The sequence below is a fragment of the Chiloscyllium plagiosum genome, unplaced genomic scaffold (genome assembly GCF_037043375.1).
Source record: "Chiloscyllium plagiosum isolate Xiang-an unplaced genomic scaffold, Cpla_swu_hap1 HiC_scaffold_47, whole genome shotgun sequence".
Taxonomy (NCBI): domain Eukaryota; kingdom Metazoa; phylum Chordata; class Chondrichthyes; order Orectolobiformes; family Hemiscylliidae; genus Chiloscyllium; species Chiloscyllium plagiosum.
In genome coordinates, this window is record NW_028270185.1 from 4,651,781 (window position 1) to 4,674,884 (window position 23,104).

General features: G+C 42.2%; 1 protein-coding gene across 2 annotated transcripts in view; it reads left to right on the forward strand.

Annotated features, from left to right (window-relative positions):
* clip3 (CAP-GLY domain containing linker protein 3) overlaps window positions 1-23,104 on the forward strand; it is a 66,369-nt gene that overhangs the window by 41,121 nt on the left and 2,144 nt on the right. Inside the window, exons 11-14 of one of the 2 annotated variants that reach the window (XM_043680752.2) lie at window positions 1,864-1,987; window positions 2,456-2,520; window positions 3,151-3,223; window positions 14,351-21,722. In XM_043680752.2, coding sequence (XP_043536687.1) covers window positions 1,864-1,987; window positions 2,456-2,520; window positions 3,151-3,223; window positions 14,351-14,405 — 317 coding nt within the window. In that variant the 3' untranslated portion in view covers window positions 14,406-21,722. Of the gene's footprint in view, window positions 1-1,863; window positions 1,988-2,455; window positions 2,521-3,150; window positions 3,224-14,350; window positions 21,723-23,104 lie in introns of those variants that run through there. The other variant, XM_087984015.1, reaches the window with a different exon arrangement.

Genomic DNA, 23,104 nt, shown 5'->3' on the forward strand with positions numbered 1-23,104 from the left:
AGTTTCAATAAGATCACTTATGAACTTATCACTTACTCCAATGGCTTAAGTCCCAACCTGTTCATGCTTTCCTCTTCCTAGGGGAGGCAGTGTTCTGATGGTAATACCACTGGGCTAGTAATCCAGAATGCCACACCAATATTCTGAGGAATCCCACCATGGCATATTGTGACATTTGAATTCAGCAAAAAGCAAGTCTAATGGTATCGATTGTCATGAAAACCCACCTGGTTCACTAATACTCTAATCTAACATCTTTACCTGGTCTGACCTACATGTGATGCCAGGCCTACAATAATGTGGCCAACTCTTAACAGCCCTCTGGGCAATTAGGGATTGGCAATAAATACCGGCTCACCAATGACATCCTGTGAATGAATAAAAACTGATAAGACCTTTAACCCAGGAATTGGTTAATGTTACATTGTTGTGTCATGGTCCCTACCAGATATTGCCCATCAGAACTTGCTCATGTAACTGTCTTGGCTTGGAATGTTGCTGGTGCCCAAGGAAAGGTTTAGAGCACTGACTGTCCTCGTCCCAGAGAGACTGATTAGTCTGTTCTGAAAACACCAAACAAATCTAGGATGTGAGTTGAGGTAATCAACGCACACAGATCGAATAAGGTTTCTTGTCTTATATACCAATTTTATTTCACAACTTCATGTCACTGTAACTCATACCAGCTTTTTATTGAAGTTTTATTTAATAATTGAGTTTGAATTCATAAACTGGTGGATTCTAAACCACATCTGCAGAGTGTTAGTACTCCCTTTGGATTACTAGTCCAGTGCAGAACTGTTGTCTAGGGGTCTGAAAGGGTTAACAATGAGGATTGTCATAAGCACCGTCCACTATGATGATATTGTCATGTGGTCTTGATGGCAGAACAGCTTATGTTCTTGAAGAATTAACTCCCAACCTCTGATCCTCCTCAACGTCCCTTATATATTTTCTAATCATCCTGTTCAGAGATGGTACTACACACCTCTGGAGCAACTTGAGTCCGGGCTTCCTGTCTGAGAGAAACGGACACTGCCACTGCAATAGAAGAGACCCCAAAGTCTATCACAATATCTAACAATGTCTCTTACATTAAACTAATTTGTTACTAGTTGCTAACATGCAGTAAACCACATCTTGTTAACTGCGAGTGACCCTCTAGTCAGACCAAGAAGTGGTTTTCCTCTGTCATAATGGACCAAGCAGGTGCTATAATTTCCTCAACTTTAAAGAGGTCGGTGGCAGCTACCTTGATCACAAGGGGCAGCTGTTGATACAGCGTAAAGAGCTGGCTCTGCCCAAAAGTGAAATCTCAATGAGCTGGGTTACCAGCTGGCACAGCAATAAAGTCAACACCACTTTCTCGAGGACACCTGGGGATGGGCAGTAAATGCTGACCCAGCCAGCGATGTCCTTGTCCCGTGAGTTAAATTTTTAACATGATTTGGATATTGTTAAAGAGATAATGGATTACTTGAGTTAATCCACAGAGCAATTGCCCCCCACCCACCCATGAATTGTGATTGCTTCATGTTTGGCATTTACAACTTTTTAAATGTCCAGTCCTGTTCTTGGATATTGCAAATTCCTTAAGTATTATGAATAAAGGAGCCAGGATTAAGAGGGTCGAGCTGTTAGTTCTGGCAACCTCTTCATCTGCTGAGAGGTTGTGAGACTTGAACTGTTTTAACCCTACATTCCTTTCTCTTGACCTGCTCAGTGTTTCCAGCACATTTCCAAGATTTATTTGTGTTTTTTTTTCTCTCTGGGACTTTAGACAGACAGTGATCCTTTGAATAGTGTTAGCTGCTACCTGTTTCTCCATTGGTTATTCACACTGGGTCAATATTTCCCTCGCAGGGTACTGGTATGGTATCGAGCTGGACAAGGCGACTGGGAAGCACGATGGCTCAGTGTTTGGTGTCCGGTATTACACCTGCTCTCCAAAATATGGCGTGTTTGCCCCTCCTTCCAGGGTGCAGAGGTAACTTTCACTAGTCATTATTTTGTATGTCTAAAGATTTATGGGGCCCATGCATTGCAGGCTAATTTGAAATGCCCTTGATTACATGCAGAGTTGGATATTTTTGTTTCTTTTTCCAGCTGAGAAATTGGCTTTCATTGACCCTGAGCATAAAGATATTGCCTGACAGAACCTAAGACAATGTTGGCTCCTTCTGATGTCCTATCTTGACAGTGTCACCTCTGGCTTAGTGCCTCATGAATCACTGTAGAGTCTGTTAGTAACCAGTTAGAGAAGTGCTTGAAAGTCTTATTGTTTCACCATTGGATAATATCCATTGTGGTCAGACCTAACAGACACACAACTCTCAGTGCTCTATTCCAACAAAATATAGACCAGGAAGTGCAGAAAATTAGGACTTTTGTCCCCACATGTCATCGTTTGGAGGTGTATCAAATGAATAGTTTTTTTCTTCTTTCTCTGCTGTAGGATTGGTGGACCTAAGGGACCCCCAAGTGATGGGACCATTGGCAAAAAAATTCACCAAGTAACAAGTAAGTTGAGATGACATCACTCAAATTAAAAAAAAACTGGTTTATTATGAAAAGCAGAGAACTGTAGAGCTCAGGAGGAGGTTATTTGGCCCAGCATTCCTGTGCTGGCTTGCTGAAGGAGTGATCCTGTTCATCTCAGTCCTCTATTTTTTCACTGCACCTTTCAAATGTTAAAGTGGAGGATGGAAATTTGTAGATTGTGAAAGGGAAGGGGTTCCACAGCTCTGGGATCCTCCGGAACAGGTGAGAGATTGCACAGTGAATCTGAATTTTAATGCAAAGAGGATGTGGGGAGTTTGAAACTGTTAGTCACGTGGATTGGATTCTACACTGTTTCATGTTTTTGGAGTCACATCACTGAAAGCTGGTTTGACCACATTAAAACATTGTAAAAGATTCTTAATGGTCATTTGAAAAACAACTTTGATTTCCTGAGAGTGGAATGAATTGGAGCCCAAATCCCAGGACTAACAGAGAAACGTGCTGACCTACTACCCCCAGTCCTGTATTTGAGTAAAACTCAAAACAGTTATTGCAGGTGACGGCTACTTGGAGTGAGATTTGGATCAGTTCCAATGTGCGTGTGGTAGCTGTGGCTTGATCTCAATCTCCACCTTTTTGTTTCTACAGTGACTCAACCCAAGAGAAATTTAGCAGCTGTGAGGACTCCCAAAGACATCACATCAGAGAGCTCCATATCCAGGTAATGTGTCATCCTGCATTGTTCAAGAATGCTTCATGCATCTTATAAGTAAGAAGGGATAGAATAGAGAATGTACTTCTGCTTTTTCTCCTTCCTGACCTTGCAACCTAATATTCCAATGTTAGGCAGGAACACATCTCTCAGTAAAATAGCTGTGTCTATCTCTCATTTCCCCTTCTTGAAATCTCTCAAGACATCTCTTATGTCTTGTGTCTTCACCCCTCTGAGCCACATTCTTGCTCCCATCAGATCTGAACTTGGGGTACTTTGAACAACCAGTGGAATGAGCTCCTTGTGATTACACATGCTCATGGGGAATCAAAATTCAGGCTGACTACTGCAAACGCAGGATGTTCTCCCTTGCCTAGCCCAGGGATGGAAGTGGTGGGGATGATACAGAATGAGGAGAAAGTGAGGACCGCAGATGCTGGAGATCAGAGCTGAAAAATGTGTTGCTGGAAAAGCGCAGCAGGTCAGGCAGCATCCAAGGAGCAGGAGAATCGACGTTTCAGGCATAAGCCCTTCCTCAGGAATCCTGAAGAAAGGCTTATGCCCGAAACGTCGATTCTCCTGCTCCTTGGATGCTGCCTGACCTGCTGCGCTTTTCTAGCAACACATAATACAGAATAACACTTCTGCAATGGCTGAGATCAGTTAACATTTCTTTACTCATTCAGAGGACGTGAGTGCCATTGGCTGGGCCAACATTTATTCCCATCCCTCCTAAATGTGAGCTGTCTTCTCAAACAGTTCCTTGGTGTGTTGTTACTGAGGGAATTCCAAGATTTTGACCCAGTGACAGTTTAGGAATGGCAATACATTTCCAAGTCAGAGTGGTGAATGGCTTGAAGAGGAACTTGCAGATGGTGGTGTTCCCATATATCTGCTGCCCTTGTCCTTTTGGGAAGTTGAGGTCGTGGGTTTGAAATGTGCTGTTGGAGGAGGCTAATGAATTCACGGTCATCATTAGATTCCTAATTCCAGATTTTGTTTTTACTGAATTCAATATTCACCATCTGCCTTGGCAGGATTTGAACCCAGGTCCCCAGAACATTACCTCGCTGGAACATTTCTGGATTAATAGTCCAGCGATAATACTACTAAACCATTGCCCCACAAGAGGGAAATGATGAGGAAAAGATTGTGAAATGGTGTTACAAATTGTACGTATTCCCGCCACCGTTACTCAGCAGAGACGCTCATTTTTATCCTTAAACAACCTCCACCCATGCCCATTTCCCCATCAGCTGTCACTAGTCCCAGTCAACATGGATGTGTGTGTGTGTGTGGGGGGGGTGGAAACTCCTTTTATTTTCAGCCTTATTGCAGTGCTGAGGCCAAAAGATAATCAACTGCAGCCCGTTGGATGGATTAACTCAGAGACTCGGAACTTGATGTCGAATCTTCAGCTTGTATATTTCAAGGTTGTATGTTATACTGGTGAATGACAGGCAATAAAAGTTGCGTCAAGTAACAACAGAAAATGCTGGAAATACTCAAAGATCGGAGAGTGATTGTGAAAAGACTAACCGAGTCAGCGTTTTGCGTCGATGGCCTTCCTTTAGTCCTGGTGAAAGAAAGATAGAAGTACCGAAGGGGATGTCAATATCATGAAACAAAATATGTGTCAGGTTGAGGTGTGAGTGACTGGAAGGTAGCTGGCCAAATGGAAAGTGAAGACATGAAGAATTGATCAAAATACAAAACAACAACAAAAAAAAACCATGAAGCAAAATGAAATGTGTTCCAAACGTCGTCTGTTGTATTTTGGATTTACACATCTTAGTTTTTAGAGTTCATTTAATCTTTAATGACATTGGTCATTCTAAATATCAATTACAGAATTGTTACGACTACTCTTGTCTGACGGAGGGCTTTTCATCTACCTGTTTGAAATAACAAAGAGACCTTCTCCATATTACACAACAAATAGGTTCAATTCTGTAACAGTTTCATATGCAGCAGGTTCCTCGGGTAATGGAAAGTTACAGAGTTGAGTTAATGTTTAACCTGCTGTTGCATCTGGGTTAGGGGGATGCAGAGCTAACTTAGAGTCACACAGCATGGAAACAAACCATTTGGCCCAACTTGTCAATGCTGGCCAGGTTTCCTAAACTGAACTAGTCCCATTTTCTTGCTTTTGGCCCATATCCCTCTAAACCCTTTCTGTCCATATATCTGTCCAAGTGTCTTTTAAATGTTATAATTGTCACCTCTACTACTTCCTGTGGCAGCTCATTCCATACACACACCACCCCCTGTGTGAAAAAGGTGCCCCTCAGGTCCCTTTTAAATCTTTCCCCTCGCACCCTAAACCTATGCCCTCTGGCTTTGGACTTCCCTACTCTGGGGGGAGGAAACCTTAGTTATTTACCTTCCCTATGCTCCTCGTGATTCTATAAACCCCTATAAGGTCACCCCTCAGCCTCCAGCGCTCCAGGGAAAGAAGTCCCAATCTATCCAGCCTCTCCTTATAACTCAAGCCCTCCAGTCTCGGTAACATCCTTATAATTTTTTTTGTAAATCTTCTAAAACAGCCCAAAAAGGCTGGAGAATTGGGTTGGGGGTTAGGGCAGATACTTGAGGTGGAGAAAGCAACTTGCCAAATGAGAAGAGAAACATTAGCTTTTTACGTTAACCCATTTTGATAGGTGAGTTTAAAAAACATATATCGAAAGCAAAGCTGTCATAAAATTTGAAATGAGTTTAGGTTTGATTCCCAACAGTTTGATTTGAGACAATCTCTTGTCTTTCCAAGATTTGACCTCTCACTGTGAATCATTGCAGCTAATTAATTCTTAAGTGGCAGCTGTCACTGGCCTTTGTCTGTGTTCAAACTGGTTTTGAACCCAAATGGATTTTGAAGGGGAGTATAGCCACAGGGACAGTTTGATTGGTTTCTGGTTGCCAGCCAGAAATACGTGAACCTAAATAAAGTGGGTTTCTCGCCTCTCTATGATATTTATACACGTCATTTCAAGTCAGTAATTCACCAAAACAGACTGCGAGGTGTTGACCATGGAGATACCTGTTGGATGGACAATCCCTGTTGATAACAGGGAGGTTTAGTAGTTGCCACAATTGTTTGTCTCTCCTTCTTTCCAGTATTGTTCTTAGACAGCAGCCACCCTAACCTCCTGGCTACACTCATTATTTTAGAGATCAGTGTGTGACGTTCCCTCACTAAGTCACTGTTCAGTGTGCCTAGGGAAATCATTATAGAGAGACTAAAACATCTCACGATTTCATTTTAAGTGATTTCCCCAATATTCTGGATCGGCATGATTATTGTTCTCTAAAGGAGGCTCAAACATAGTTTATTGCACTTTTTCGCCCAGTTTACCTTTAAGATGTTGACTCCAGGTTAGCAGTCAGGTGGAGTGTCCCAGTCCTGGGCCTGTGAAGGGGGAAATCAGCAAGGATTCCTGCTCCTGTCCATTGCCCAATGGTTAATTTAATTTCCACCTATGAAGGTCTGGTGAGAACAGGGTTTGAGTGTGATGCCTCACGTTGGTCACCAGTTCGTCACCACCCTCATGGTCTTGGCGGAGGTTGGCCAGTTTGAGTGAGGAAAACAGAGGGCAAGGATCGAATTTGACAGCAATAAGTGTGAACAGGAAAATGAGGGAAAATCGGGGAGGCAATCTCAAGGTTCAGTCAACCTCCACTGTCACTGCCCCAAAGGATCATTAGCTCCATGTTGATGAGGTGAAAGCTACAACCCAAGGTCCTGTGAGATAAAGCAAGTTCATGGGAACATTGCAGGGCAAAGGCCAGGGCATTTCCTGCACCTGTGGACCAAGTTTTGATACAACTCTTGGTTGTTTCTCTTTGCCTCACATGATTTTGTGAGGGAAAATTGTTCTCTTGTTCAGAGACTGATGATATAAATTAACGCTTTGAAGGCCTGAGGATTCACAATAATGTCTTCTGGTGGCCACTCCTCTTTGCAGCTTTTCACAATAGTGATTAAATTAGATTCCCTACAGTGTGGAAACAGGCCCTTCAGCCCAACAAGCCCACACAGACCCTCCGAAGAGTAATCCACCCAGACCCATTTCCCGCTGAATGATGCATCTAAAACTATGGCCAATTCACCTGACCTGCACATCTTTGGACTGTGGGAGGAAACCCATGCAGACACAGGGAGAATGTGCAAACTCCACACAGACAGTCACCCAAGGTTGGAATCGAACCCAGGTACTTGGTGTTGTGAAGCAGCAGTACTAACCACTGAGCCACCGTGCTGCCTGATAATGTGGCTGATGTTATTTGCCATTAGGTCATTATAAAATGATAAAAGGCTATTAGTGTTTACTTTTTTAAACAAAAATCATGTGGAATTTAAAGGGTTAATTGAAAATGTTTCTCATCAGCAACAATCTGAATATCAAATGTTTAGCACAGGGTTAGAACTTCTTTCTCTCAGTCCCTGCTTTGAATGATATTTATGAAAAATGCAGAAAGCTGATCATGGAATGTTTTGAAAGGGGGTAATGTCTCTATTCGTGAGGGAACTGGATTAAAACCCATGCTAGACTATTCTAGAAAATCTTAAAATTATTAGTCTCTTTGCAAGCTTACAGCTTGCTCATTACTTCCAGTTGACAAATTCTTCACATGTTTTTGTCTCAGCTTTTCCCATTAAAAAATGTGGATGTAGGAAGTTTTCGTAGGATGTTGCCACATGAAGTTGTGCTTTAATGATATCCTCTAAATGTGAAGGGGCTGGAGTGCCACGTCTCTGCTCCAACCACTGTGCCCCCCGTTTCCTAAATTCCCAATTTTGGCCTTAATTCTAATACATATTAAAATTATAGCATTATATAAAAAATAAAGATTGGGGAGAGGATATCAGTCAAGGAGAGGACATTGCAACACTAGAGTTTGGCACATCGCCAGATCCGAAATAGCCTGATCCCCAGTTAAATCTACAACATATTATTCTTGGTATCTGCCCCAAATATACAATAAATTCTTCCTAATGGCTACATCTGCCAATCCGATTTTCCTACTCTACGTGAATATTAAAGTCATCGATGATTAATGCCCTGCCTTTTTTTACATGTCCTCATCATCTCCTGGTTTATTCTCTGTCCTACTCTGTCGCTACTATTGGGGGACCTTTAGTACCAGTGTTTTCCTGCTCTTATTATTTCTTACCTCCACCCGTGTGGATTCTGCATCTTGCAGCCGTGAATGCAAGTCCCTAAGGCTGCAATCTCTGCCTGTTACCATGGCAAAAGAAACCTCCTTAGGGCTGGAGAGGAACTTGTAGAGGGAGGAAGGGGTTCCAATCATTGTTGTCCATGTTGGTACTGAACAAGTTGTTTTTAAGAAAAGGAATTGTTGAAGAGTAGAGACCTAACCACAAACTTACTTTTACTTTAAAGTCTAAAAATATTCACCAAGTCCTACCCGCCTGCTTTCCCTGCACTCACTTTATACTGTGTCACTGGCCTCACTGCAGGTTGGCATCTTGCTCTGTGTCTTTTGTAATCTCATGCTGACCTCTCACTTTACATCCTGCACAAAGCTTACTTAAAGCTTTTGTTTCCCCTTCCCACCCGCCACCCAAATTCCCACTTTGAACCAAATTCCCAGATATTTGGCCTTTCTCTCACTCAGCTGAGATCCTTACTCGGACTGATCTTGCTCTTTACTGTCCATGTGTTGCAAAAAAAATCCTCTGTTTGAATGGAACTGTTTGGAATCCCTTCTTTGCTACAATAATCTGTAGCTCATTTAGACAAGGGATGGGAGAAGGTCAGTGACGAAACTGAGCTAGTTTGGCCAGGAATATTGGCAGATTTGATGTCATGAGCTTGGCCAGGTCAGCTGTCACAGCTTAGATATTAACCTTTGAACCAAGGAAGGAGCAAGAGTCTCAATCCATTACCACTTACTGGACAATATATATAACGAGTTACAGAGTCATACATGCCTTGAGGATTGGTATGGGTGTGGCCATTACCACTCCCCTCCTTCCAGCCCCCATCAGTACTCCATTGACATCTTGCTGTCTCACCTTTATGATGTCAGTACTCCATTGACACTCATCTCAGCTTCATGATGTAGGGTTCAGTGGAGGAGGGCAGCCATTGTGAACTGTGCCAAGTAGGAAATGGCGTCTTCCTGGCAAGATGCAAACAAAGGCCCATGTGAGAATGGCAAGTTGTTGTAAAGTTAAGTTCACCCTTGAGCCATGAGCTTTTCAATCCATTGTTGACCTTCTGTTGATTGTTCATCATAGATTTCTGTGTTCTCACTCTCCAGTTCCCAGATTTGTACTTCAGCCTGTTAAAGACTTCACTCAGACTCTCGATGCAGTGTAGAACAATCCAGGAAACACCTAAAGCTTGAGAAGTTTGTTTGTTGCTTGGTGATATTCCATTGGATGTACAGTAAGCATAACCCTACAGCCTTCAACAACCATGTGACTATATCGTATCACACTGACTTGCTCACACTCTTAACATAGGCTGGGAATTGTTTTAGCTCGGTTGGCTGGATTTTTGTTTTACAGAGCAGTGTGATGCCAACAGCATGGGTTCAATTCCGACCACCGGTTTGCGGTTAACATGAAGGACATTAGTTAGGCCACTTTTGGAATATTGCATGCAAATCTGGTCTCCTTCCTATTGAAGGGATATTGTGAAACTTGAAAGGGTTCAGAAAAGGTTTGCAAGGATGTTGCCAGGGCTGGAGGGTTTGAACTATAAGGAGAGGCTGAATAGGCTGGGGCTGTTTTCTGTGGAGCTTCGGAGGCTGAGGGTTGACCTTATAGAGGTTTACAAAATCATGACGGGCATGGATAGGATAAATAGACAAGGTCTTTTCCCTGGGGTGGGGGAGTCTAGAACTAGAGGGCATAGGTTTAGGGTGAGAGAGGAAAGATATAAAAGAGACCTGAGGGGCAGTTTTTCCACACAGAGGGTGGTATGTGTATGCAGTGAGCAGCCAGAGGAAGTAATGGAGGCTAGTATGATTGCAACATTTAAAAGGCATCTGGATGGGTATATGAATAGGAAGGATTTGGAGGGATATGGGCCGGGTGCTGGCAGGTGGGACTAGATTGGTTTGGGATATCTGGTCGGCATGGATGAACATAGAACATAGAACATAGAACAATACAGCACAGAACAGGCCCTTCGGCCCACGATGTTGTGCCGAACTTCTAACCTAGATTAAGTACCCATCCATGTACCTATCCAAATGCCGCTTAAAGGTCGCCAATGATTCCGACTCTACCACTCCCACGGGCAGCGCATTCCATGCCCCCACCACTCTCTGGGTAAAGAACCCACCCCTGACATCTCCCCTATACCTTCCACCCTTCACCTTAAATTTATGTCCCCTTGTAACACTCTGTTGTACCCGGGGAAAAAGTTTCTGACTGTCTACTCTATCTATTCCTCTGATCATCTTATAAACCTCTATCAGGTCACCCCTCATCCTTCGCCGTTCCAACGAGAAAAGGCCGAGAACTCTCAACCTATCCTCGTACGACTTCCTCTCCATTCCAGGCAACATCCTGGTAAATCTTCTCTGCACCCTCTCCAAAGCTTCCACATCTTTCCTAAAGTGAGGCGACCAGAACTGCACACAGTACTCCAACTGTGGCCTAACCAAAGTCCTGTACAGCTGCAACATCACTTCACGACTCTTGAATTCAATCCCTCTGCTAATGAACGATAATACTCCATAGGCCTTCTTACAAACTCTATCCACCTGAGTGGCAACCTTCAAAGATCTATGTACATAGACCCCAAGATCCCTCTGTTCCTCCACCTGACTAAGAACCCTACCATTAACCCTGTATTCCGCATTCTTATTTGTTCTTCCAAAATGGACAACCTCACACTTGGCAGGGTTGAACTCCATCTGCCACTCCGCAGCCCAGCTCTGCATCATATCTAAGTCCCTCTGCAGCCGACAACAGCCCTCCTCACTGTCCACAACTCCACCTATCTTCGTATCATCTGCAAATTTACTGACCCACCCTTCGACTCCCTCATCTAAGTCATTAATAAAGATTACAAACAGTAGAGGACCCAGAACTGATCCCTGCAGAACTCCACTTGTAACTGGGCTCCAGGCTGAATATTTACCATCTACCACCACTCTCTGCCTTCGACCGGTTAGCCAGTTTTCTATCCAATTGGCCAAATTTCCCTCTATCCCATGCCTCCTGACTTTCCGCATAAGCCTACCATGGGGAACCTTATCAAATGCCTTACTAAAATCCATGTACACTACATCCACTGCTCTTCCCTCATCCACATGCTTGGTCACCTCCTCGAAGAATTCAATAAGACTTGTAAGGCAAGACCTACCCTTCACAAATCCGTGCTGGCTGTCCCTAATCAAGCAGTGTCTTTCCAGATACTCATAAATCCTATCCCTCAGTACCCTTTCCATTACTTTGCCTACCACAGAAGTAAGACTAACAGGCCTGTAATTCCCGGGGTTATCCCTATTCCCTTTTTTGAACAGGGGCACAACATTCGCTACTCTCCAGTCCCCTGGTACCACCCCCGTTGCCAGTGAAGACGAGAAGATCATTGCCAATGGTACTGCAATTTCCTCTCTTGCTTCCCACATAATCCTAGGATATATCCCGTCAGGCCCGGGGGACTTGTCTATCCTCAAGTTGTTCAAAATGTCCAACACATCTTCCTTCCTAACAGGTATCTCTTCTAGCTTACCAGTCCATTTCACACTCTCCTCTTCTACAATACGGTCCCTCTCGTTCGTAAATACTGAAGAGAAGTACTTGTTCAAGACCTCTCCTATCTCTTCCGACTCAATACACAGTCTCCCACTACTGTCCTTGATCGGACCTACCCTCGTTCTCGTCATTCTCAGGTTTCTCACATACGCATAAAATGCCTTGGGGTTATCCTTGATCCTATCCGCCAACGATTTTTCATGCCCTCTCTTAGCTCTCCTAATCCCTTTCTTCAGGTCCCTTCTGGCTATCCTGTATCCCTCCACTGCTCTGTCTGAATCCTGTTTCCTCAACCTTATGTAAGCCTCCTTCTTCCTCTTTACCAGACATTCAACCTCTCTCGTCAACCAAGGCTCCCTCACACGACCATTTCTTTCCTGCCTGATAGGTACATACATATCATGGACACGTCGTATCTGCTCTTTGAAAAAGTTCCACATTTCCACCACATCCTTCCCTGACAGCCTATGCTCCCAACGTATGCTCCTCAAATCCTGCCTTACAGCATCGTAATTTCCCTTCCCCCAATTATAAAATCTGCCTTGTTGTGCGCACCTATCTCTCTCCATAACCAAGGTGAAAGTCACAGAATTGTGGTCACCATCACCAAAATGTTCACCCACAAACAAGCCCACCACTTGTCCTGGTTCATTACCGAGTACCAAATCCAATATGGCCTCCCCTCTGGTTGGACAATCTACATACTGCGTTAGAAAAGCTTCCTGGACACACTGCACAAACACCGCCCCATCCAATCTACTTGATCTAAAGAGCTTCCAATCAATATTTGGGAAGTTGAAGTCGCCCATGACTACGACCCTGTGGCTTCTGCACCTTTCCAAAATCTGTTTCCCAATCTGTTTCTCCACATCTCTGCTGCTATTGGGGGGCCTATAGTAAACACCCAACAAGGTGACTGCACCTTTCCTATTTCTGACTTCAGCCCATACTACCTCCAGAGGCAGATCCCCCTCAAACTTCCTTTCTGCAGCCGTTATACCATTTCTAATTAGCAATGCCACCCCCCCTCCTTTTTTCCCACCCTCCCTAATCTTACTGAAACACCTGTAACCAGGAACCTCCAACAGCCATTCCTGTCCCACATCTATCCATGTTTCCGTGATGGCCACAACATCGTAGTCCCAGGTACCGATCCACGCCTTAAGTTCACCCACCTTATTTCTGATACTCCTTGCGTTGAAGTATACGCACTTGAGCCCATCTCTGTGTCCGCAAGTAGTCCCTGTCAGTGCTACCTTCTCCACAGCCTCCCTACAGTCTTGGGCATCCTGAGTTGGACTGAAGGGAGTGTTTCCATGCTGTACATCTCTATGACTCCATGACCATGACTCTCCTCAACCTCTTCCCTCACCTGAGGTCTGCTGGCCCTCTGGTTAAATCACCACCAATCGCTACTCTCTAATGAAGAGAGGAGCCCCTATGGTCTGGTAAGAATATAGTGACACAACATAACATAGTCTGAACAAGGGGTCAGCAACATCTGTTAAATTGTCCGCATGAACCCATGGATGTTCTAAAGTAAAACTCCAAATTTACTTTTTCTCCCTTCACTCTTTTCTTATTCCACTGAAATTACAATGTGGATAAAGGTTAGTGTTGTATTTATGTTGCCAACAGTGCTGCCCTCCTTCAGTGCTGCAGGAGAGACTTCAACACCAATACACATCTCATTCTCTTTCAATGCTTTTGAGTCAAAATTCACCACAATGGAACTGTTCAGGACTTATTACTAGTACAGAAGGAGACCATTCAGCCTATTGTACCCATGCTAACCTATTGTTGGGGCGATCCAGGTCTAATCCTTACGATCTGTTCCTCCCACTGCTTGAAATAGCAAATTTATAAGAACTGAGAGTTATTCATGTAGACTTCTGAAATTTCCAGTTCCTTCTCTTTCTCTAAACCTGTTTATCCAGTGTCACCAAGGAGCCAGAGAAACAGTCACCAAAAACCATGGATTTGGCAAAATGAGTTTGGTCTTTGGTCTGTGTATAATGTGTAACCTGTTTTTTGTGAAATATTTCTATCATTGTCAATGACAGCATAAAACACACAAAAATATTGGGAAGAGGAATTCTATACCTTAGCTTTTACGCAATATAATTCATACCTGGAGTTTGGAATTGGTGAGTTTAAAGAGTTGAGATGCTTGAAGATGAAATAATTTAGAAAGAAATAAAGCTGCTAATTTATTATTTGTTCTCATACCGATGTCAACCAACTGGGAAAAGGTGGATGGGTGACTGGTGATTTACTCAGCTCATCGTCTGTTTTGTCTCGGGTCTGAATACCCCTTACTGAATCCTTGCTGCTCTTTATATTCCAGAATGTCCTTATCTCAACTCCCCTCCCTCTCTTGTCTCTTCTCATTCCAGATTACTGTTCTGCTGTTGGTTCCCCTGGATGCTGAGAGCAGAAATGCAGTCGTAAAAAAAACCTTCTCACCCTCCTCCTCGGACTCTACTCTTCCTCCTCAACTTGGTTCTTTATTTGTGCTCTGGAGAAAGACTGCCAATCACAATCTTAGATACTAGTTCAGCTAGATGCAGTCATAGTTGATTCTAGTGCCTTGTACCTTAATTAAATATCCCTGCATTCCACAGTAGTTTAAATAGATGAGATGACCTTTCCTTTGATACTGATTGAAAGATATATATATATAAAATTATATATAAATGTACGTAAAGATGGTTTGTGATTCCTGTCTGTTTGATTGGTAAAAACCAAAGGTGTGTTTACTGTCAAAATTATGACCTGAACCATGATACTGAGAACATGAGAACTTCCCTGTGCAGTGAAATATGTGTCATGTTGGTTTATCAACTGCTTTGCTGTATATTAGAGTGTTAAGGGATGTAAATTGTATTTGCGATTTCATGAGACTGGTCAGGAAGGATAAGTTATTGAGTGCTTCAGTTAATGCCTGATGGGAATAAATAGATAAAATGCTGTTGAAATAAAAACCAAAAATAAAGTTCAGGAAAAATTAACATATGCACCACTGCTTAGGATTTCAATAATTCATTCCTCATTTTCTCGTCTCCCCATATCTTGTAGTCTGGTTTAACAGGTGAGCCTCAACATTGAGTGGGGACATGTCATTAAACTACCAGATGCATCACAACTTTAACTAGTCCGAGCTGAACTCTGCCATATGGCGTTTTAAGTAAGTGTTGTGTAATATTAATGAGTGATGTTGCACCAACCCCAACTCCACTGACAGTCCCCAATTTCCCCCACTCCCCCTCAACCATCACTACTATCACCATCATTTCCTGCAGGCATGAATGAGGACAGCCATCTTGGCAAGACCTGAGAGCAAAGGACTGCTAGATTCTGGGATGGGAAACATTTAATTTCTTCTTTCATTCTGATCATTTGAAATTGGATGAAGATTAATTGGAGATTTCATTTGGAGTTATCCATCTTCTATTTGGATGAAAGCTTCGTTGTGGTATTGTTATTGAGGTTGAATGTTGTAACAGTTTTCAACATTATTTAAATTTAATTTGCACTAATCTTTTCAATCCCTAAACCCATTTGTATTCTCCAGCCTTCTCAGTAGGATTTGATTTGCAGCATCTTTTACAATGGGGGGAGGAGGGGATTATTTTTTATTTTAAGGTGAATTTCATCCCTCTATTTCCAACTTTTTCACCCTCATATTCAGCTTCCAACTGACCAGAAGCCAGCACTCTTTATGAAATGGGCTTGTTGGTCTCAATTTGGGTCTCAGGGTGAAGTACCTCAAGCAAGAACTGCTCCTGGCTTGGTACTAAACTTTATAAGACAGGCCAGAGGATGGCCAATACAGTGAGGGTTGGAAAAGAGGGAGCTGGATGTTGTATCTTATCCATGGTCCTCCCAACCCTGTCTGCACTTGCTGCTAACACAGCACAAGGATTCCTCACCTTGATCAGAGCAATAGGAAATAACTGATTGAAGGTGTGGGAAAAAGGGAAAACCGTCAAGCAGGAAATCTTTCTTTGCTGTCCACATACCCAAGCAGCATTCTGCTTGGATTTGGGATTGCTGTCTGTCAGGAAAAGTTCATTGGAGAGCAGAGTGTTCTCCGTTGGATAACCAGGTTTCAGTTTAGAAGTGAAGACAGGGTCCTGATTTCTGGTTAACCAAGAACACGCTGAACATCAAAGTCTACAAATGCAACTTCAGAAAACATCTGGTGTTTTGTCTTCCATAATTCTAACAGTGAGCAAAAAAAACCTGTATCAGAAAACTTAAAACAAAAGATCTGAGAGAACACAGGTAGCTTCTGGCTGTTGCCTCATTAGCAGCCAGATCTGACTTAGATTTTCAGGTCAGATAGCCGAACATTTTGGAAATTGGAAACCAGACACCTAAAGTCTTCAATTGTGTTTTTTTTAAAAGGTTGATTCATATCATTACAGAACCTTGTCATGTGGGACCTTCTGTCAAACAACCTTTTAAAGATGTTTCACCTGCAGCAAGGTGATTTTGATTGGTGGGTGTCAGTGACTGACTGCGACCTTAAAAGAAATGTCACTGAGATCCAGGAATCTTGCATTATAAAACCAGAAATTGACATTTCTAGGGCCTCATTTAAAGTTTAGTGGTTTTTTTTGTAGAGGCCTCTTGTGGTTTATTTTAATGTTTTCACTGAATCACAAGAAGTGATCACCAACAAAAATCCTCCCACATCAGAGTTTGGTTCTGACATTTCAGTCGGCTTTGATCATTAGCACTGAGAAGGTAAGGGCCCCAAGCACGGGCCTCCCTCACCCAGTCATGGTCCTCTCCTCTATTCTGCTCCACGTTTAGTTTTAAATGTATCAAAAAAAGCAGTCATCTAGCAGTTAAAGAGCAAAGCTGCTGTAAATTTGAAGTGGAAGCTGGAAACACAAGCCACCTTTTCTCTGGACTTGTTACTTTAATGTACTAATCAATGTAAAAAAGTCTTATATTAATATGTGTGAGAGAGTGAGTGTGTCATGGTAAATTTGGCAGCTATAAGATTGGATTTTTTTTTAAAGAAAAGAAAATAATGTGAAAAGATGCAAGGTGAATTAAACCGAACTCATGAACAGACGTGTAGCAAGGAACATTGGAAATTCCTGATGTTTTATAAATGTGCTATAAGTGCATTGAGGTTGGTGCTAAAAGTTTTTTGTAACAAGATTGCTGGATTTATTCCTCTGAAATAAGCAGAAAATCATGTGTTTTATTAATCCCCTTGATTCTATTGTTAATTAATGTAAATCTTAAAGAATTTCTCTTGCCCCTGAGAATAATGATCTTGGAAATGTGTTCATGTTTATGATAAGCTGTCCCTTCCCTTGTTGCTCTCTTCTGACTTCACCCTCCCCTTACTGTCCCCCTCTCCTCATTGCATTATCTCCCTTTCCCTCTCCTTTGCCAGCTCCCATCCCCTTCTTCCCCCTGAGCCTCCCCTATCCCTTTCCTGTGCTCTCCCCTAGCCATCCCCCTCTTTCACTGTCAAAGTTGTTGCAAATACTTCTTTTATAACAAAACCATGGATCTTGTTGAAATGTATAAAATTCAGACAGGGCTGAATGGACTAGATGTAGGAAAGATGTTTCGCCTGACTGTGGATGAGGGTGTTAGAGCAAGGGGTTGCATTTTTGAGATATAGAGTAAACCATTTAGGACTGTATACAAGGAATGATTTTACCAAGAGTGGTGAACTTTTAGAATTCTCCAGCACAGAAAATGTTGGTGGCTAAATTACTGATTACTGTATGTTGAACACAGAAATGGATAGATTTTTAGATACTAAAGGCATCAAGGATTATGGCTAGAGAGCAGGAGTATGGTGTTGAGATAGAACGAGTGGAACCAGCTCAATGGGCTAAATGGCCGACTCCTGCTCCGTGCTTCTATGATTCTAATCTCTCGAAGTTCCCTTCAGTGAAGTCAAACCATATTGAAACGTATTATGTTCATGTATGGCGAAAGTGAGGACTGCAGATGCTGGAGATCAGAGTCAAGATTAGAGTGGAAAGGGTTGATGAAGGGCTTTTGCCCAAAACGTCGATTTTCCTGCTCCTCGGATGCTGTCTGACCTGTTGTGCTTTTCCAGCGCCACTCTAATCTAGATTATGTTCATATGTGGCTGCCCAATAAGGGATCAGTGCTGTCTGTAATTACTCCAGCTATGTATTTTCATAGATGACCTTGCCCCTCCATAATAATTCGAAATGTATTTTATAATTATAACTGATATTACCTTAGCTAAATCACAAACACTGATTTTAATTATAATTTATCATGGTGTCATTATAGAGCTTCCTGTGTGCTAATTGGCTGGTTGTCCACACTACATCACTGTGAACACTTCATTGGCTGTAAAACATTTTGGAACATCCATCTATGTTGTGAAAGGTGCTATAGAAATGCAAGTCTTTCTTTCTACATTATAAAAATGCGGTCCCCTGTTTCCTCCCTTCAGACGCAACCCTGCAGCCATTTTTATTGTGAAAAGTTAGGCAATGAGCTGGAAGGCTGTTTGACCAATGTGGCACGACCAGATTCTGCCCTGGTCCCAACCTTCACTGTTCAGAAGCAAAAGAAACCGGTTTAGTGCAAGCTTACACTCTATGTTGAGCCTCAAATTGCCTAACTCATAAAACACCACAAGTTTCCTATCATTAAGCTTCAATGTTGTATTGCTTGTCTCTAACCACCAGGGGGAGTATAGAATAATAGTATAGAATAGATCATAGAATCTCCACAGTGTGGAAACAGGCCCTTTGGCTCAACCAGTCTCCACCGACCCTCCAAACAGTAACCCACCCAAACCCATTACCCATTACTCTACATTTACCCTTGACTAATGCACCTAACCCACACATCCCTGAAAGCTACGGGCAATTTAGCATGGCCAATTCACCTAACCTGCACATCTTTGGATTGTGGGAGGAAACCAGAGTACCTGGGGGAAACCCATGCAGACACAGGGAGAATGTGCAAACTCCACATAGACAATTGCCTGAGGCTGAAATGGAACACAAGTCCCTGGCGCTGTGAGGCAGCAGTGCTAACCACTGAGCCACCATGCCTCCCCTTCTGACCAATGCATGTTGTGAAGGGTACAATAATGAACTGTCGGTTAATTAATTAATTTTTTGTTCAGACTTTGTGCAACTTATAAAATTAATTCAGCCTAGAGAAAATTTATTAAAATACGATCAGAATTATTTTGCTACACACACACCTATCTGCATTTACATAGCACCTTTCAGGATGAAAAATATTCAAAAGTATTTTATCAGAATATCAGCAAATAAAATTTGATATTGAGTTACAATATGGAGGAATTCTCACAACCTTTGTCAAAGAGGTCAATTTTAAAGACCATTTTAAGGGGGGAGGGAGTGAGTTTAGAAACAGAATTCCAGAGCTTCGAGTCCAGATGACTAAAAGCATGGTCACCAATGATAGGATTAGAAGTGTAAATGCATAATCTATGTACTTTCAAGTGTCTGACTGATCATGTGTTGTAGCAACAACTGATATCCCTGTGACAAATAGAGAAGGTGCTCTATACAGAGCTGACACATCCCAAAAAATGATGTAGGCATTATTGGCAAGACCAACATTTATTGTCCATCCCTGATTGCCCTGGAAGAGGTGGTGAGCTACTGCCTTGAACTGCTGCAGTCACTGCTGTCAGGATTGGAGAATATTGAAGGAACAGCAATATATTCCCAAGTCAGAATGGTGTGCAATTTGGGAGGGGACCTTGCAGGGAGATGGTGTTCCTATGCATCTATTACCCATCTACTCTTCTTGGTGATGGAAATTTACAGGTTTAGAAGGTGCTGTAAAGGAACTTGCTGGATTACTGCAATGCATCTTGTAGATAGTACACAAATGGCTGCTTTATGTAGGGTTGTGTAGAGCTTTTTGAATGTTTTGGATGTTTACTTATCTCTAGCAAGTGGAGAGTATTCAATCATGTTTCTAACTTGTGTCTTGTTAGTGGTAAATAGGCAAGGGGGAGTCAGGAGGCTAGAATATTCTACATCTGATCTGCTCTTGTAGCCACAGTATTCAGTTTTTGGTCAGTGATAAACCCCAGGATGTTGATGGTGAGGAATTTCACGACAGTAATGCCATTAGTAATCAGGGGGAATAATTCTGACTTGTTGGAGGTGGACATTGCCTGGCACTTATTTGGCATGAATGTCACCTGTCACCCAAGCCTGGTCTTGACCAGGTCTTGCTGTGTGTGATTATAGCAGAGCTCATAGCATGGGTCAAAAATGCTTGAACATGTTTTGATCAGACGGTTTTAAATGAGTTGTTTGGAAATATCGCTAACAAATTCAGTTGCTTTTCTATTTTAATGAAAGCTAATTTTGTCCTCACCATTGTGTTGCACAATTCAAAGATATTTATATAAATCAAAATCGTTCTGTATCACATCTTGTCCCTGGTCTTGCTACCCCTCAATACCAGCTGATTACCTATCCCTAGTCTACACATCTGTCCCTATCCTGCTATTATAAATCTCACTCCATCTTGCTCACACTCTGCCCAACTTCTGATCCACTCCAAACCTGCCAAGTTTTCAGAAAATTGGCCCCATTCTGAATGTACTTTTCCTTGTAAATGTGACATGTGCTCATGTTATCTGAACTGCGTTTTTGAAGTCCCCACTGGAATTTCTAATTGCCCAACTTTAGGATCTGCTCGTTAAGAGGTAGCAGTGTTGGTGTCTCCGAAAGGTGCTCCCGGATGTGATGCTGCTCAGTCTTGACAAAAATGTAAATCTTTGCAATTTTGGGAAGAAATGGCTGCCAATTGGCAGCATGTCAGTTAGCCCGTCCACTGCAGACATTAAAATGACCAGACAGAGGGTTGTTATTTGTTCACTAATTTTGACTCAAAAGAGAAAGTTTTTCAGGGCTATGGGAAAAATATTCAAGGAGGAGTGGGACTAATTAGATACATCTTTCAAGGTGCTGGTACAAGTGTGATGGGCTGAATAGTCTTCTGTGCAGTAAGATTCTATGATTCGGAGACCTTCCCTTATGTACCTTCCTCAAAAGAGCATTCTTCATATGAGAGCTAGTCAATGAGTTACTTGAGTAACTCCAACTGGGGGTTGGATGACAGATTCCAGGCATCCATGAAACCTTGGTCTAATGCTCATATACGCACATCTTCAGGAGGTGTCAGTAGGTACTGATCATGACTGTGTTTCATCCACTCTTTGTTTCTCATTCCAAGGGGACAACTGAAGCCAATTATAACGAGTTAAACACTGTCCTGGCTGAGATCAGCTCCCTGGATACAAGGCTGGGAATCAAACTTGGGAGGTGCAGACTTGTGTAACTTGGTGAATCACCAAATACAGCAAATAGCCACTACCTTGCTCTATGGGATGTATGCTTTATAATTCTCTCTCTAAACGGTGTTCTTGCAGTTTCAGTGTACAAAGCATTAAGATGCCTGTACAAACCAGATGGGCATTTGAAGGTAGGTAAGGATGGCTGTTTTTACGGACCGAAAAAGCAAAATTTTCCCTTTTTATATCATTGCTCGTTATTATTTCTTGGAGTTTTTCTGCTTCTCTTGTCTTAACTTCAAGTCCGCAGCCCTGCGAGTTACTGCATGCTCCTGCCTAACTGATGCATATTCTCTTTCTGTGGAGACCATGTATTTCTGAATGATCTGTTGCTCTGGGCATGTATTTATGATGTTGCTTAAATAAACATATTTCTATGTGCATTTTACCATCAATGGCCATGGTGTCTCTTTGTAATACAAGATACCAATTCCTCACCACCTTCACTGAGGGCCTGTTCTTTAGGTCATTGAATTCCTTGCCAATGCTTTGATGGAAGATCATGTGTGGGATGATAGCTAAGTTTACAATAATTACCAATAACTCCAGTAAGGAGTTTGTTATTTAAATCAGTTTGAATCTTTTCCACCAGGCTTGTCTTCTCTCCTGAAGCCTCCTGACCTAATTTCCATCAGTGGAAGTATACTTTAGGCTTATATTTTGCTCTCGCTGCTTTTGTCTGCTTGTGTTGTGACTCAAGCTTTGGAAAAGTTTTGACGTAATCAATACACAGACTCCTAGAATAGACTTACATTTAGGTGGCAGTAATCCCTAGTATTTGTGAACCATGCATGGTTATTTTCCAGAGGCAGTAGAAGAACACCTGCTTGGTTGAGATGGGGAGGTAGGTACTGAGGGGTTATGCAAGATACGCAAAAGGTTTAAGACTGACTTCGCAAAGGTAGTTGTGGAGAAATCAGATGGGCCTTTGAGATGAGTGGTGAAATCAGTAAGATAATAAACTAACAATAACTTGCATTTATGTTGGACTTTTTATGTGATATAACATCCCAGTGTGCTTCATGTGGACACCTTCAAACAAAATTTGACACAGAATGACAAAAGGAGTTATTAGAATAGATGTCTAATAAGATTGATCAAAGAGAAAAATTTTACGGAATATCTTAAAATAAGAGAGAGAGGCGTGGAGATATTTAGGAAGGAATTTAACGCTTCATTTAGAAAACAGGGTAGGGTGATATTAATGTCCATGTTCAGAGCGTATCATCAGAATTATTGGTTTATTTTCCATTAGAGAAACATGGGAATAAAATTTCTTTGGGTGGCAGTGCAGTGTGAATTCAATCTCCCTTTAGAGTCTACCCCAACATTCTTGACTCGAAGTTGATGAGAAGCAAAATAGGGAAAGTGTGCAAATAGAGAGGTGTATAAATGGGGTGGGCATAAACTCACTGGAGTGTAAACAGTTAACTGGCTGTTGCCCAAGATGAAATAACTCTCCATGGATTTTGAGAGTGTGATTGAGGTAATGAAGGGAGTACAATTTGTTTATGTGGGTGGGTTATTTGAGTTGGAGAAGCTGGGGAAATCTATCAATACAAAATAAGAAAAGAGGAAGTTGAGATGCAAGGAGTTAGGGTAATACACCCCCTCCCGCACCATCCAACCACCACCAATGAAAAGAATCATCAATGTGAATTGGATTTGCTTTAAGAACTGCGATTGGAAGGACATTTGGTGTTGCGTAAGATTATGAACAGCCAACAGTGATGCCTGTTTTCTCCTAGAGCTCAGTGGTCTCATGAAGAAAGAATTC